This window comes from Somniosus microcephalus, chromosome 34, assembly GCF_052327205.1.
Source record: "Somniosus microcephalus isolate GS21.2 chromosome 34, FLI_Smic_1.0, whole genome shotgun sequence".
Lineage (NCBI taxonomy): Eukaryota > Metazoa > Chordata > Chondrichthyes > Squaliformes > Somniosidae > Somniosus > Somniosus microcephalus.
In genome coordinates this window covers 4,371,630-4,388,266 of record NC_141020.1, presented here as the reverse complement: position 1 = coordinate 4,388,266, position 16,637 = coordinate 4,371,630, and the positions used below count along the sequence as shown (strand labels likewise).

Here is a 16,637-nt window from a genome sequence, read left to right as displayed (position 1 = left end):
GTGCAGCGCTCCCTCAGCACTGTCCCTCCAACAGTGCAGCGCTCCCTCAGTACTGTCCCTCCGACAGTGCGGCGCTCCCTCAGTACTGCCCCTCCGACAGTGCGGCGCTCCCTCAGTACTGCCCCTCCGACAGCGCGGCGTTCCCTCAGTACTGCCCCTCCGACAGTGCAGCGCTCCCTCAGTACTGCCCCTCCGACAGTGCGGCGCTCCGTTAGTACTGCCCCTCTGACAGTGCGGCGCTCCCTCAGTACTGCCCCTCCAACAGTGCATCGCTCCCTTAGTACTGCCCCTCCGACAGTGATGCTCTCCCTCAGTACTGCCCCTCCGACAGTGCGGCACTCCCTCAGTACTGCCCCTCCGACAGTGTGGCGCTCCCTCACTACTGCCCCTCCGACAGTGCGGCGCTCCCTCATTACTGCCCATCTGACAGTGCAGCGCTCCCATACTGCTGCCCCTCCGACAGTGCGGCCCTCCCTCAGTACTGCCCCTCCGACAGTGGGGCGCTCCCTCAGTACCACCCCTCTGACATTGCAGCGCTCCCTCAGTACTGCCCCTCCGACAGTGCAGCGCTCCCGCAATACTGTCCCTCCGACAGTGCGGCACTCCCTCAGTACTGCCCCTCTGACAGTGCGGCGCTCCCTCACTACTGCCCCTCCGACAGTGCGCCGCTCCCTCATTACTGCCCCTCCGACAGTGCGCCGCTCCCTCACTGCTGCCCCTCCGACAGTGCGGTGCTCCCTCACTGCTGCCCCTCCGACAGTGCGGCGCTCCCTCAGTACCACCCCTCTGACAGTGCAGCGCTCCCTCAATACTGCCCCTCCGACAGTGTGCCACTCCCTCAGTACTGCCCCTCCGACCGTGTGGCACTCCCTCAGTACTGCACTGGGTGTGTCAGCCTGGATTAAGGGTTCAAGCCAATAAAATCACAACCTTCTGACTGAGAGGCGAGTGTTGCCCACTGAGCCATGGCTGCTCCTTTGCAAGATTGCCATCACTTGCCAAAGTGCACCAATGTCACGGCACCTTCACCGGCACTGCCCATGGAGCTGTCTGCCAGTCACTGAGCCAGCATTGGACAGGAGGGCTGTGTTACTGGTCGCTCAGCCTATTTTCAATGGACTCTTAACGTGAAATAAGTTCACAGCTTTCAACTGACTAACCTGATCAAGCTGGTACAGCTCTAGCTAGAGTCCCTCAACACAACACAGCAAGAAGCCCACAAGGGTAGATTTTCCAAGCCCATCCATCCCCTGAGCTCGCATCCAAATTTGCAGCATGCTTTCAGCATGAACGGACTCCAGAAACCCACCCGATAGTCTCCATCCTATTCTTCATTCTGATCGATGGCTCCAAATACTGTGCATAATGTGGAATTTGAGCAGAACATGTTTCCACTTTCTCGCTCCCTCCTGTCGGATGTATGACAGATACTTCTTCTTAGGCAGTCCCTCGGAACCGAGGATGACTTGCTTCCACATTAAAAATGAGTTCTCAGGTGACTGATGAGTCCAATGCGGGACCTACAGTCTCTGTCACAGGAGGGGCAGACGGTGGTTGAAGGGGCGGGTGGGTGGGGTGCTTGGGTTGACGTGCGCTCCTTGCGCTGCCTGCGCTTGGCTTCCCGCTTGCTCCCGGCGAAGAGACTCAAGGTGTTCAGCGCCTTCCCGGATGCTTCTCCTCCACTTTGTGTGGTCTTGGGCCAGGGATTCCCAGGTGTTGGTGGGGATGATGCACTTTTTCCAAGGAGGCTTTGAGGGTGTCCTTGAAGCGTTTCCTCTGCCCACCTGGGGCTCTCTTGCCATGCCGGAGCTCCGAGTAGAGCGCTTGTTTTTATATGACAGATAAAGGTGTTGCCTTCACTCTCCCCCACGGCACCATCTCCCACACCTGCCTCTCTCAGGGACTGACAATTTGTTCTAAGGGCTGACCTGTTTTATACGGGACGGGTCGCTGGAGCGCTCGGGTTTGGATTCAGGTGACCTGTCCCATTTGAGATGAGGAAGGTAGACTGATTGTTGCCACAGGTTGCCCCTGGGGAGTGGGCACCAACAGCCCACCTCCCCTCCCCTCCGACTTCCCTCCCTCTCCCCTCCCTCTCCCCTCCCTCTCCCCTCCCTTCCGACTCCCCTCCCTCTCCCCTCCCCTCCGACTTCCCTCCCTCTCCCCTCCCTCTCCCCTCCCTCTCCCCTCCCTTCCGACTCCCCTCCCTCTCCCCTCCCTCTCCCCTCCCTCTCCCCTCCCTTCCGACTCCCCTCCCTCTCTCCACTCCCCTCCCTCTCTCCACTCCCCTCCCTCTCTCTCTCCACCCCCTCACACCTCTTCTCTCACCTCCACCTCCATTGGACGTGAAGTTAAACCCACCCCCCCCAAAAAAAGACACTCCCACTCTCGCTCACTTTGCAGCGGGAATTATTTCGAAATTATTTCAGGAGGTTGCAGCCTCGGGGTAGTGAACTCCACCTGGACTAGGGACCGAATCCGATCATTCCTTCTCTGGAAGTCTCACACTGAGCAGTCAGGTGCTATTGGGGTCGGGGGGTCACTGCATTTCAAAGCAAACCACAAAAAGGAACGAATCACTTAAGCCTAACCTAAATTTGAACAGACACAAATTTTAAATTCACCCCCCCCACCACCACATACATGCACAGAAATAGATCTACACAGGCCCCCTCTGGATCCGGTGGTAATCGCCCCTCCCCATCCCTCCCCTCCCACGGCCCAGGTACGAGGTGCTTTAGATGACGTTCTGTTTGGAGTTGGAGATGGAAGTATTTCGCCGCTTTGCGTAGCTGGCCTGGTTTACACCGTTTCTCTGCTCGGCCTCCTGATATCCTCGCTTCATTGTCGACGTCAAGTAGTCGAACAAACACTGGGGACAAAAAAAAGAGGCTGCAGTTAGTCAGTGGTGCCCGGGAGAGATTCTCCAGCCCTTTCCCTCGCTCGTCCCACCTTCTGCTTCACCCGGGTCCCGCCTGGAATTGTGTGCGGGGCACCTTGGGGGAGGGGGCTGGGGGTGGGGAAGAGATGAATATTCATTGAAGGGGATACATATTCATGAAGAAGTATTTGGGGAACCTTTATTTTGTATGGGGGAGGGACTGGATATGGATGAGATAGGCCACCCAGCCCATCCTACTCCATCAACCCCATCACAGCATCCAACTATTTCTTCAGTGATTCCAAGCCTCCACTATCCAACGGCCATCCCATGTGTTGTGTGAAGATCTTTCTTATATCGGTTCTCAATTTGCCCTTCTTGTCAGTGCGGAGTGGGGGACAGGGGGGCGGGAGGGGGGAAATTTCCTCAGAGCATTTTATAAAAAGCAGGTTGAACGTTTTGCTCCATTGTGACCAAGGACGTCCTTGCCCAGGGAGTTGGCCATTAGCTGCAATCTTCTAGGGCAAAGGCGCCTTCAGAAGTGAGATGAGGTGAATGATGAAGTGTTGAGGGAGGTGCTGTAAACAAACATCTCTGGATCAGGACACGCCTGTGGGCCCCAGGTTTGGCCTGGGGCTACAGAGGCTCAAGTGCCCACAGCTCTGCTCAGACCCAGGAATCCTTCCTGTCTACACGGCAGGAAAGACTCCAGATTACCAGCAGCAACAGAATTGACAGGGGGTGTCCCACACACCAGCACCCACAGGGGGAGTCCCACACACCAGCACCCACAGGGGGAGTCCCACACACCAGCACCCACAGGGGGAGTCCCACACACCAGCACCCACAGGGGGTGCCCCACACACCAGCACCCACAGGGGGAGTCCCACACACCAGCACCCACAGGGGGAGTCCCACACACCAGCACCCACAGGGGGAGTCCCACACACCAGCACCCACAGGGGGTGTCCCACACACCAGCACCCACAGGGGGAGTCCCACACACCAGCACCCACAGGGGGAGTCCCACACACCAGCACCCACAGGGGGAGTCCCACACACCAGCACCCACAGGGGGAGTCCCACACACCAGCACCCACAGGGGGAGTCCCACACACCAGCACCCACAGGGGGAGTCCCACACACCAGCACCCACAGGGGGAGTCCCACACACCAGCACCCACAGGGGGTGTCCCACACACCAGCACCCACAGGGGGAGTCCCACACACCAGCACCCACAGGGGGAGTCCCACACACCAGCACCCACAGGGGGAGTCCCACACACCAGCACCCACAGGGGGAGTCCCACACACCAGCACCCACAGGGGGAGTCCCACACACCAGCACCCACAGGGGGAGTCCCACACACCAGCACCCACAGGGGGAGTCCCACACACCAGCACCCACAGGGGGAGTCCCACACACCAGCACCCACAGGGGGTGTCCCACACACCAGCACCCACAGGGGGAGTCCCACACACCAGCACCCACAGGGGGAGTCCCACACACCAGCACCCACAGGGGGAGTCCCACACACCAGCACCCACAGGGGGAGTCCCACACACCAGCACCCACAGGGGGAGTCCCACACACCAGCACCCACAGGGGGAGTCCCACACACCAGCACCCACAGGGGGAGTCCCACACACCAGCACCCACAGGGGGTGTCCCACACACCAGCACCCACAGGGGGAGTCCCACACACCAGCACCCACAGGGGGAGTCCCACACACCAGCACCCACAGGGGGAGTCCCACACACCAGCACCCACAGGGGGAGTCCCACACACCAGCACCCACAGGGGGAGTCCCACACACCAGCACCCACAGGGGGAGTCCCACACACCAGCACCCACAGGGGGAGTCCCACACACCAGCACCCACAGGGGGTGTCCCACACACCAGCACCCACAGGGGGAGTCCCACACACCAGCACCCACAGGGGGAGTCCCACACACCAGCACCCACAGGGGGAGTCCCACACACCAGCACCCACAGGGGGTGTCCCACACACCAGCACCCACAGGGGGAGTCCCACACACCAGCACCCACAGGGGGAGTCCCACACACCAGCACCCACAGGGGGAGTCCCACACACCAGCACCCACAGGGGGTGTCCCACACACCAGCACCCACAGGGGGAGTCCCACACACCAGCACCCACAGGGGGAGTCCCACACACCAGCACCCACAGGGGGAGTCCCTCACACCAGCACCCACAGGAAGGGGGGTCCCTCACACCAGCACCCACAGGGGGTGTCCCACACACCAGCACCCACAGGGGGAGTCCCTCACACCAGCACCCACAGGAAGGGGGGTCCCACACACCAGCACCGACCGGGGTGCCCCACACACCAGCACCCACAGGGGGGGTCCCACACACCAGCACCCACAGGGGGGGTCCCACACAATTCACAATTCACAATTCAAATCGCTTTATTGGCATGATAAGGTACATCTTATGTTGCCAAAGCATCAAAATACATTTATGGTTGAACGCATAAACGCGGTTCTATTCATACAGTGTATAAACAGGTATATCCCTGAGTTTATAAATATACATTCGCCTTGTTTATATATACTCTTGTCTTAGTTTACTGGTTGTCCCTCTGTTCATGGCAAGCTGTAACGTAGTGTGCCGCCAGTGTTACACAGCTTCTCTCCTCCCCCAGTAGGAATGGGAGTTTTTGGTTGTCATTCAGATTTCTGAATTCAGGGCATATTTGTGAGAATTTTTGGTAGAAATTCTCCCTGATGCCCTGATATTTTCCACAGGCTGTGAGGAAGTGCATCTCTGTCTCAACTACTCCCTGACTGCAATGAGAGCATATCCTGTCTCCTCTTGGCAGCCTGGTCTGCCTGTGTCTGCCTTTTTCGATCGCTAGGCTATGTTCGCTAAGTCTGTACCTTGTCAAGGTTCTTCTCAGTTTGTTATCCTTTACCATGGTCAGGTAATCAGCTATGTTGTATTGTCTGTTTAGGGCCAAGTAGCAATTGAGTTTGCTTTGGGTTTTTGTTGTTTCTGCCCAATATGTCAGATATTTTTCCTTTTGCTTAGCGACGATTGTGTTGGGTCGAATACTTTGTGTTACCCTGTCACTGTCCTGGGACTGGTTATTGTTAGTATTGTTAGTAGTTACTTCACTGAGTCCCAGGACTAGTTGACTGAGGGTATTCTTCTTTATGGTCAGCTCTTGGCATTTCAGGGCGTCGTAGTGATAGCATTGGGGGTTGCTCATTTGTAGGTGATTCCAAAATTTGGTGGCTCTTTTTTGGATAGTGATTATTAATGGATATTGGCCTAGTTGCACACCAGCACCGACCGGGGGAGTCCCACACACCAGCACCCACTGGGGGAGTCCCACACACCAGCACCGACCGGGGGAGTCCCACACACCAGCACCCACTGGGGGAGTCCCACACACCAGCACCGACCGGGGGAGTCCCACACACCAGCACCCACTGGGGGAGTCCCACACACCAGCACCCACAGGGGGAGTCCCACACACCAGCACCCACAGGGGGAGTCCCACACACCAGCACCCACAGGGGGAGTCCCACACACCAGCACCCACAGGGGGAGTCCCACACACCAGCACCCACAGGGGGAGTCCCACACACCAGCACCCACAGGGGGAGTCCCACACACCAGCACCCACCGGGGGAGTCCCACACACCAGCACCCACAGGAAGGGGGGTCCCACACACCAGCACCCACCGGGGGAGTCCCACACACCAGTACCCACAGGGGGAGTCCCACACACCAGCACCCACCGGGGGAGTCCCACACACCAGCACCCACCGGGGGAGTCCCACACACCAGCACCCACAGGGGGTGTCCCACACACCAGCACCCACAGAGGGTGTCTGACGGGTCAGTGTTGGGCTGTGTTTGCAAATCAACTTATTTGACTTTTTGGGAATGAAATGATGAATTTGGAGGCTCAGTTTGAAACCATTGCAGCATGTCTTTGTTTCCTATCACAGAATTTAAACCGTGATATTTGGTGCTACCTAAATTCATAATACGAGCTGTCAGACTACAGCCCAAGCAATCAATAACAAATGCACGCACCAACATTATTCACAGTGTCAGCCATGGCTCAGTGGGCAGCACCCTCGCCTCCGAGTCAGAAGGTCGTGGGTTCACAGTCCCACTCCAGAGACTTGTGCACAGAAAGCTAGGCTGACACTCCCAGTGCAGTGCTGAGGGAGTGCTGCACTGTTGGAGGTGCCGTCTTTCAGGTAAGACGTTATTGAGAGAGGGGAGGTCCCATCTGCTCTCTCAGGTGGACATAAAAGATCCAATGCCACTATTTTGAAGAAGAGCAGGGGGGAGTTCTCCCCGGTGTTCTGGGGCCAATATTTATCCCTCAACCAACATCACTAAAACAAATTAATCTGATCATTATCACTTGTGGTTTGTGGGAGTTTTCCTCACACTTACTTGTTAAGCACTCTAAGCTGTTTCACCAGCATAGACATGCTGGGCAGAATGCTCTCCCTCTATTCTATGGTTTACCAAGAATTGAATGGGACTGAACATCCGATGCTCGGGGCTGAACATCCGATGCCCGGGACTGAACACCCGATGCTCGGGGCTGAACATCCGATGCTCGGGGCTGAACATCCGATGCTCGGGGCTGAACATCCGATGCTCAGTGCTGAACTTCCTACCTTCCAAGCTTCTTCTACATCTGCTGTCCATTTCTCTTTCAACATTGGTTTCACCACAGCAATGAACTGCACTCCGACATACTGTAGAGAAATATGCAATACTATCGTTATTGCAGGACTTCGACCCATAATCATTATCTACACATCTTCTGATGTAGCTCAGTGGGCAGCACTCTCTCGGTGGGAGGGGCTAGGAGTGAGCAGGTGCTGCTGGGCGCTTGATTACCGCAGGGAGTTGGGAGTGGGTTTGTGAAAAGTTGGTGGTGGTTTTTTTTTCCAGGTTTTAGGGCCTTTTTGGTGACTTAAACAGCAGCCAGGTGGCTGCTGAGGGGCCTAGAGTGCCGGGCCCCCTCAGAGGACGATGCATTTAATCAGGGGAGAAAATGTTGGGGGACGGGAGAAAAAAAGGCACAAAGATTTGGGCCGGGTTCCCCAGGAGGTTTGAAAAAGAAAACACGGTGGTGGTTCAGTGCGAGGACAAGGAGATACGAGCTTGGGATATTATCCAGGCGGTACATGAGAACTGTGGCGAGGGAAGCTGGTTTGCCTGCCGGCCAAAGTCGAATGTTGGGTTCAAGGTGATGGTCAATGGCCGAGAGGAGGTGGAAAGACTTTTACTCAGTTTGAGTATTGGAGATAAGGTAACTCTACTACAGGAAACTTTGTGTTATCCGGAGGCTAACTGTCCGGAATGCTCGAGCCACCGGCAAAAATCAGGAGCCGTTTCGTTAGATTTTTTTTCTTCTCGTTGCTTTTTTCTCAACAGTCAAGCTCTGCTAGGTCTTGCTGAAGCTGTTGCTAAGCTACAGAGATGCTACAGAGACGCTTGGACTGTTTGGAAGCTGTTGCTAAGCAACAGGGTTTGTTGACAGATACGGAGCTCAGAAGCTTCCGTATCGTTCAACATTAGCGCTGGAGTGTCCGGCAGTTTTGAGGGAACGGCAACAGCTCGGTCCCGTCGGTGCCGGAGAGCACAAAGTTTCCTGTACATTCTGAAGAGGTGGTGGTCTCATTCTTAAACCTGCCGGCTTATATTGAGGACGATGTGCTAATAAAAAAAGTTGGAGTGGTGGGACATTAAAATTTGCTCAGCAATAAAGAGGAGATACTATCCAGGAACGCGGGTAGCAGGTGGAACCCATTATGTAAAGGTGCGGTTCTCAGAGGGGTGAAGTAATTTCCGTATAGCATGAAATTTGAGACAATGGAAGGAGTGCAGTACTTCCGGGTATTGCATGATAACCAGGTGAAGGTTTGTTATTATTGTCTTGGACACAACCATCATGTAAGAAGCTGTCTAGACTTGTACTGTTATAACTGTGGCGAGTCTGGACACATCGCTCGGAGCTGCAAGGTGGAGAGCTGTGGGGTGTGTCACAAAGGCCCCACCCACTGTGAGTGTGTGGCAGAAGGAAGCCCCTTGAGTGACGAGGAGATGGGAGAAGGAGAAGGAGCAGGAGGTGTGAGTGGAGTGGCTGGAGGAGTGGAGCAGGTTGAGGACACAGCTGGTGAATGGAAGGAGAAAAGAGTGCAGGAAGAGGCAGAAAATTGCGGAGCAGGGAACAGGATGGAGATGGTGAAAAGTACACCAAGTCTGGACAGCTTCTTACAAGATGGTCGTGTCCAAGACAATAACAACAAACCTTCACCTGGTTATCATGCAGTACCCAGAAGTACTGCACTCCTTCCATTGTCTCGAATTTCATACTATGCGGCAAGTATGGGTGGAAAAGGACAAAGACAGCAGCGGGCAGCACGGGTCGAGGGCAGAGTTGAGCCATAATAGGGCTTGGCACTCCCTAAAGAATCTGGTGTCCACGGAGGGAGAGGAGGCGGGAGTGGGGTGTGGGGTAAGTGTAAGTACTCCAAAGAAAGGCGGGGAGTCAGACATCTCGGGGAGCAGGAGGGGGCAAGACAAGGAGATGGTGCAAGAGGCAGGAGCCTTAGAGGGGCAGCAGGATGGGAGCGGGGAGACAAAGACGCCAGAAGGGAGCAAGATAGGTGCAGATGTGCCATTGTCCCAGAGAGAGAAGAAACAGGGAGCAAGGGTCAGCGGTGGAGATGAGGCCGAAGGGAGTGGCACTGTTGGAGAAACCGTGATAGCAAGAAGACTCTCTAAGGGAGATTATGGGCTGGATTTTCCTAAGCCCCTGGAGTCAGGTTGGAGGCGTGCGGGCGATAAAAATCGGAGATCCGGGGGTCCCGACCCCATCCCGCCTCCAACCCACCTCCATGTCAATTTCATAGGAGTCGGGTTCCCGACAAGTGCTGGAACCCGACTCCCAGAGGCGGGAAGGGATTAAAGGCAATTAAACTGCCTGTTAACAGGTAGTTAACAGGTAGTTTTTTGCCTTTTCGCGATTTTTATTGCTGGTTTGTGGGCTTCCCGACAGCTCCAAACCACGAAAAGTTTTCGAGGCGGGACGTGGGTCTGAGGTCTTGGAGGGGTCGAGATGCCCAGTGTTCAGGTGAGTGAGGGGTGCAGGAGTGCAAAGGTAAGTGTTTTGCAAGTGTTTAAATAAGTTTAACTTACTTTTACTTACCTTTTACACGAGTCCTGCATTCCGGTGTCGGGAGTCGGCTGCAAGAACCACAGAAGCTCCGATTTAAAAAAAAAAATCAGCTTCTTTGTTTCTACAGCAAAATGATTTTAAAGTTATCCTGAGAAAGGACTGAGGCTGAATTAGCAGTTTTTCAGTGCTTGACAGCTTCAAACAGCTGTTAAACACTGATATTTCATCTGCCAAAAGCTTTTGACAGATGAAATGTCAATCTCTGACGTCACCTGTTGCCGGGTGGCCCTTAATTGGCCTGCTGAGCCCACAGGGCGGGCTCAACAAGGTCAATCAGAGGAAAATCCAGTGGGTTGGCCACATCTCCATGGAGGCGGGACAACAAGCCCGAATGTGGGTTTCCCACCTCCAACCCGCCCCCGTAGCAAAATCCAGCCCTATGTATCTGACAGGGAGCAGGGACGGGAGGTTACAGAAGAGCTCGAGAGTGAGGAGTCAGAGGGGGGACAGAGACATGGAAGTGGGGGTGGGGTGGCATCGTGTGGAAAGGGAAAGGTTAGTGAGGGGCAGAAGGAGGAAGAAGGGGCAGCTCCTGGGCCCAAACTTAATGTAAGGAAGAGGCTGAAACTGCAGGGAAGGTTCAAACAGGAGGTGAAAAAGAGCCGGAGGCTCCAGGAGAAAGCAACAGCTGCCCGAAAAGTTGGGGAGGAGAATGAGAGGAGGGAAGGGCCAGAGATTAAATGAAGGGGGGATTGTCAGGCACACTTCCCTTATTCGGAGCCATGATTACTGATCAATTTTTAAAGTACAATAGATTAGTATATGTTATGGGAGACAAATTAAACTTCAGGTTTTGATGTTAATATGTGGTGGAGGAATGGCTGTGCAGAGCGGTGGAATGGATTTTTATGATACAATGGAATGATCATGATGTTGTAAATGTTTTTAATGTTCAATAAATAATGTATTAAAAAAAAAGTGGGTAGCACTCTCGCCTCTGAGTCAGAAAGTCGTGGGTTGAAGTTCCACTCCAAAGACTTGAGCACAAAAATCCAGGCTGACACTCCAGTGCAGTACTGAGGGAGCGCCGCACTGTCGGAGGTGCCGTCTTTCAGATGAGACGTTAAACCGAGGCCCCGTCTGCTCTCTCGGGTGGATGTAAAAGATGCTACGACCATTATTTCAAAGAAGAGCAGGGGGGAGTTCTCCCCGGTGTCCTGGGGCCAATATTTATCCCTCAACCAACATCACTAAAAAGAGGTTATCCGGTCATTATCACATTGCTGTTTGTGGGAGCTTGCTGTGCACAAATTGGCTGCTGCGTTTCCTATATTACAACAGTGACTACACTTCAAAAAGTACTTCATTGGCTGTAAAGCGCTTTGGGATGTCCGGTGGACGTGAAAGGCGCTATAGAAATACAAGTCTTTCTTCTTCGTTCTTACATTTGTGCACAGCAAGCTCCCACAAACAGCTATGAAATAAATAACCAGATAATCTGTTTTAGCGATGTTGGTGGGGGGATAAATGTTGGTCCCAGGACACTGGGGAAACCCAGTGGTAAATGACGTTTCACCACAGAATTGAACATGAGCGAGTTAGGGAGCCAAGCCAGGCAAGGGGCAAGATAAACCAGTTAACAGGCGTTAATAGAGAGGAGGAAGGAATTTCTTAAGCAGCACGCAGGTATCCCACAGCGTGATGTCAAGGCCTACGAGAGATGATGCTGGTATTCCCCTAGTTATTTCCCTTTAGAACATTGAGGGAACCTGGCAGAATGCACCTCCCCTTTAATTCACCAGCCAACAAAATAACATACAAACTTCAGCAGATATACCTTACTCACCCTCCGAGAAATATTGGGCAGATATTAGTACAAGAAGAACATATGTCAGATGGGAAAAGGTCCATCTAACCTGTCCCCATACAGTTGTGATGCTTTATGCGAGGAGCGAGGAATTCCACCCACTGAGCAACAGCTTGTCGACTGGTTAAGTGGCGAGCGCCAGTTACTAGGCTTGATACAGATCTTACCTCGTAATATTTGGGTGGCGCATTGTATCTACAATGGCTTCGGCCGAGTTCAAAGGCCAGCTGCTCCAATTTGTCTTCCTGCGCTAGTCTTGCCACACTCTTCTCAATGAAGGACATTACACTGAAAGAGACATGCAACCCATTACAACTCGAAAGCAACAGACACCGAGTGGTTCTTGCAGCTCAACCCATTTGCAAGTTGACACTTTTCATGCAGGGCAGTGGGTTATTGAAGTTGGGGGATGCAAAGTATTGGCAGGGAGAACGCAAAAACTAACCAGTCACAAGACTGATCCGAGCTCAGCCATCCAAGAGGAAATAAATAAATATATATATAAAGCTCCTCAGTGTCTTCTTAAATGATTCCAGACTTTGCCCAAGGTGGTTGAGTGGTGATGTTACTGGACCAGTAATCCAGAGAACGCGAGTTTCGATCTCACCTTGGCAGTTTTGAGAATTTGAATTCAGTTGTTGTAGGGAATTGGGCCTCAGACAGAATGAAGGTGGGAGACGGGGTGTGGGGCATGCAGAGGGGGCGAGTATAGGAGTTGGGGCCTGAGACATGTTGGGGGTGCGAGTATGGGAGATGGGGTCTAAAATGCACAGATGGGGCAAGTGTGAGGTGTGCGTCTTCTGGTCTCCATCATTTAAGAACAGTGTTACATCAGTAGACCCAGAACAACCTCGCTGGACACCACTACTCACTTCCAAGTGTCTACCCTGCAGAGAAAGCCCTCTCTGTTTACTTTCCAGTCCTAGAGCAATTTCAATCCAATTAACTAATTTTCCACGACTTCTACAAACCTCAGTCTTTATTATAACGCTCAAGATATTGAACCTTTTCAAATGCCTGTTGAAAGATTCAAGGAGATTGTACTCCTCGACCAGTTTAGTTACAAAGACCCTCAAAGAATCCTAGCAGACATGCATCACGGCCACCTGGTGCTCCAAACCTACACTGACCATTCCTCGGTGACCTCTGTACCCTTTACATCAGCACTGACTGCCTTCCGCAAAACGCTTGCAACCATTTTCTCCCCAATCGGTGAACTGGTCTATTGTTCAAATCTCACTCCCCCATTGAGTATCGGGATAATATTCGCTGTGCGCAAATAGGAGGCTGTGTTTTGCTGGCCTGATGGTCGAGGCTTCAAAATCACTTCATTGCTATGAAGCACATCAAGAGGACATGGTGAGGTGCTATATTAATGGAGAGAGTCGGGGAGTTGCGCACGATTCCCGATATCCTCCCCCCCCCACTAAAGGTGCGAGGATTCACGCCCACAATACAACGTTTTATTTCTTGAGGACCTGTCTTACTGTTGAAACGTTTTGTAGATTCTGGAGTTAAAATAATTGATGTGGAATTTGCCCCGTCTTCGCTTGCGAAACATTCATTTAGCAAGCGTGCTATTTCCTGACTCTCCGCAATAGCTTCACCGCATGTTGCCTTTCACAAACCTCGCTGGTCATACCTCCTCTAACTAGCACAGCTTGAAAGAAATTGGATCCTCACAATCTGCCTTTCTATAATTGTCCTACCTCTTCGGTTATTCAATTTCATTATAAGTTAACTTTTGTGTGACTCCCTAGCCTTATTTCTTGTTGTATATTTGAAAATATGTCTTCTTGACATTTAATATTCTGATATTCTTATTCGTGTCGTATTGTGTGCAGTTTTGGTCGCCTTGTCCGAGGAAGGATGTTCTTGCCATGGAAGGAGTTCAGCGAAGATTCACCAGACTGATACCTGGGATGGCAGGAATGACATATGAGGAGAGATTGGGTCGATTGGGCTTGTACTCGCTGGAGTTTAGAAGAATGAGAGGGGATCTCATTGAAACTTATAAAATTCTGACAGGACTGGACAGACTAGATGCAGGAAGGATGTTCCCGATGGTCGGGGAGTCCAGAACCAGGGGTCACAGTCTAAGGATAAGGGGTAGGTCATTTAGGACAGAAATTAGGAGGAATTTCTTCACCCAGAGAGTGGTGAACCTGTGGAATTCTCTACCACAGAAGGCAGTAGAGGCCAATACATTAAATATATTCAAGAAGGAGTTGGATATATTTCTTAAGGCTAAAGGGATCAAGGGGTATGGGGAGAAAGCAGGGAATTTGGATGATCAGCCATAATCGCATTGAATGGCGGAGCAGGCTCGAGGGGCCGAATGGCCTACTCCTGCTCCTATCTTCTATGTTTCTATGGTCTGGGCTTGGGCTTTGCTCTCGGGAGAGGGCCGACACTGGCAAGGTCGCACTTCATTGTCCATCCTGGTTGCCCCGAGAAGGTGCTGCTGGCCATTCTCTTGAACCGCTGCAGTCCTGGTGGTGATGGTGCTCTCTTGATGGTGTTAGGTAGGGATTTTCAGGGTATTGACCCAGTGAGATGGCCTAGAAATTTGGGTACAACCCCTGCGACTCAACAGTGAGGCCCGGGGGGCCCCCGATATTGGGCTACGGGCCGCATTACCATAGTGCCCCGAGTGGCCATTCTACATGTGCGAGCTTAGGCAGGGAGGTCAAGGTTTTTGCTTCTGTGCTTGAGATTCCTGTCTATTGAGATAAAAGTGTGTGTGTGTGCGTGGGGTGGGTGCGGGATCACGAGCAACAGCATCCAACCCCAGCCTGAGTGCCAACGGTTCATTTAACTGTGGGGACATCGGAACCAAATCTGAGCCTCAGCTAGCTGGAAGTTCACAGTTAGAAAGAAAAAACTTGCATTTCTATAGCGCCTTTCACAACCTCAGGATGTCCCAAAGTGCTTTACAGCCAATGAAGCACTTTTTGAAATGTAGTCACTGTTGTATTGTGGGAAACGTGGCAGCCAATTTGCGCACAGCAAGCTCCCACAAACAGCAATGTGATAATGAGCGGATAATCTGCTTTTTTAGTGATGTTGATTGAGGGATAAACATTGGCCCCAGGACACCGGGGAGAACTCCCTCCTGCTCTTCTTCGAAATAGTGGCCGTGGGATCTTTTACGTCTCCCAACATCACTAAAAACAGATGATCTGGTCAATATCACATTGCTGTTTGCGGGAGCTTGCTGTGCGCAAATTGGCTGCCGCGTTTCCCACATTACAACAGTGACTACACTTCAAAAGTACTTCATTGGCTGTAAAGCGCTTTGGGACGTCCTGAGGTTGTGAAAAGCGCTATAGAAACGCAAGTCTGTCTTTCTATTTTCAGTTTGTTAACTGAGCCCATACCATGTAACGGACCTGGGGGCCCCCCTGACCTTCAAGGTTCAGGTCGCTGAGCCATTTGTCGAGCGCAATGACTTGTTTTATAAGTGACTGTTGCAACACCTGAGGTTAATCAAAAGGAAATCTTGGCTGGATGCATTACACCACTGCCCCCCCCGCACCCCCCCTCACAACTTGAGCTGTCTCGGGGAAATACCCTCCGTGCCCTTTAGCTCTACGCAGAGGGGTTTCCTGTACGGGCTGCTCCTGCACACTTTCCACTTTGTCATCTTCGCCTGCCGACTGGACACGCCATCTTGCCGTCCGGCAGAGGCGGAGGTCCCCAATGGAGGGCTCTCTATGCGGGAGTCCTCCCCTTTTTTATTGGGGACTTGGCCTGGAGGGTGTTGCACGGAGCAGTCCTGTGCAAGAAAATGTTAAGTAGGTTCACGGACTCCCAGGCCGCCTGCCTTTTTTGCGGCCTAGAGGAGTCCGTGTTCCATGTTTATATTCAGTGTGAGAGGTTGCAGCCCCATTTCCATTACTTAAAGGGGCTGCTCCTTGATTTTTGGATGCCCTTCAGTCCCACGCTCCTGATCTTCGGTCACCCGGTGCGGAGGGGAGCAAGCGGGTCGGAGGACCTCCTTGTGGGACTGCTCCTGGGCCTGGCCATAGTGGCCATTAATAGGTCCAGGCAGCGGGCGGTTGAGGGGGTCATCCGGCCCGACTGCCGGCCTCTCTTCCGCGGCCATGTTCGGGCCCGGGTGGCCCCGGAGATGGAGCACGCGGTGTCCGCCGGCATGCTCGGGGCCTTCCAAGACCGGTGGGTGCCGCGGGGACTGGAGTGCATCATCACCCCCGGCAACTAAACTTTAATTTAACTTGATAAGTTTTATTTAAAGTTTTATTAAGTTACAGTTAATTGGGTCTAACCAAAAGAGGACCATCAGCCCCCTCCCCCCACCTCCACACGAGGTTCCTCCCCCTTTAAAATGCCGAGTAACGCGCCCCGCTCACCACCTTCGTGTTGAAGTTGCTCACCGGAGACCGTGCGATTGCAGCTCCTTGCTCATCTTCAGCTGCTGCAGGTCGTCGATGTCACGGAAGAGGAAGAACACGTCCTTGCACTCGGGGTGGGTTTCAAACAGCCTGCAAGAGGGCAACACCTTTTAGAGTCAGGTCACCCACCTCCCGTGGCATTGCTCATAGCAGGCCAGCTGATGTTGTGCAGGCACCGAACGCGCGATGTATTATTCTGCTGCCCAGGCGGACTGTCCCTGTAAGACCGCCAAGTTTCATTTACCATAAATAGGCACATCCTGAAGGCAATTAAAGGGTAACTG

General features: G+C 53.0%; 1 protein-coding gene across 1 annotated transcript in view; it reads right to left on the bottom strand.

The window, feature by feature from the left end:
• Positions 1-2,723: 2,723 nt before the first annotated feature.
• The window catches only part of xgb (x globin), a 38,535-nt gene continuing 24,621 nt past the window's right edge, over positions 2,724-16,637 (bottom strand). The window contains 4 exon segments of the mRNA XM_085973215.1: positions 2,724-2,872; positions 7,559-7,639; positions 12,106-12,226; positions 16,336-16,443. Coding sequence (XP_085829341.1) covers positions 2,738-2,872; positions 7,559-7,639; positions 12,106-12,226; positions 16,336-16,443 — 445 coding nt within the window. The 3' untranslated portion in view covers positions 2,724-2,737.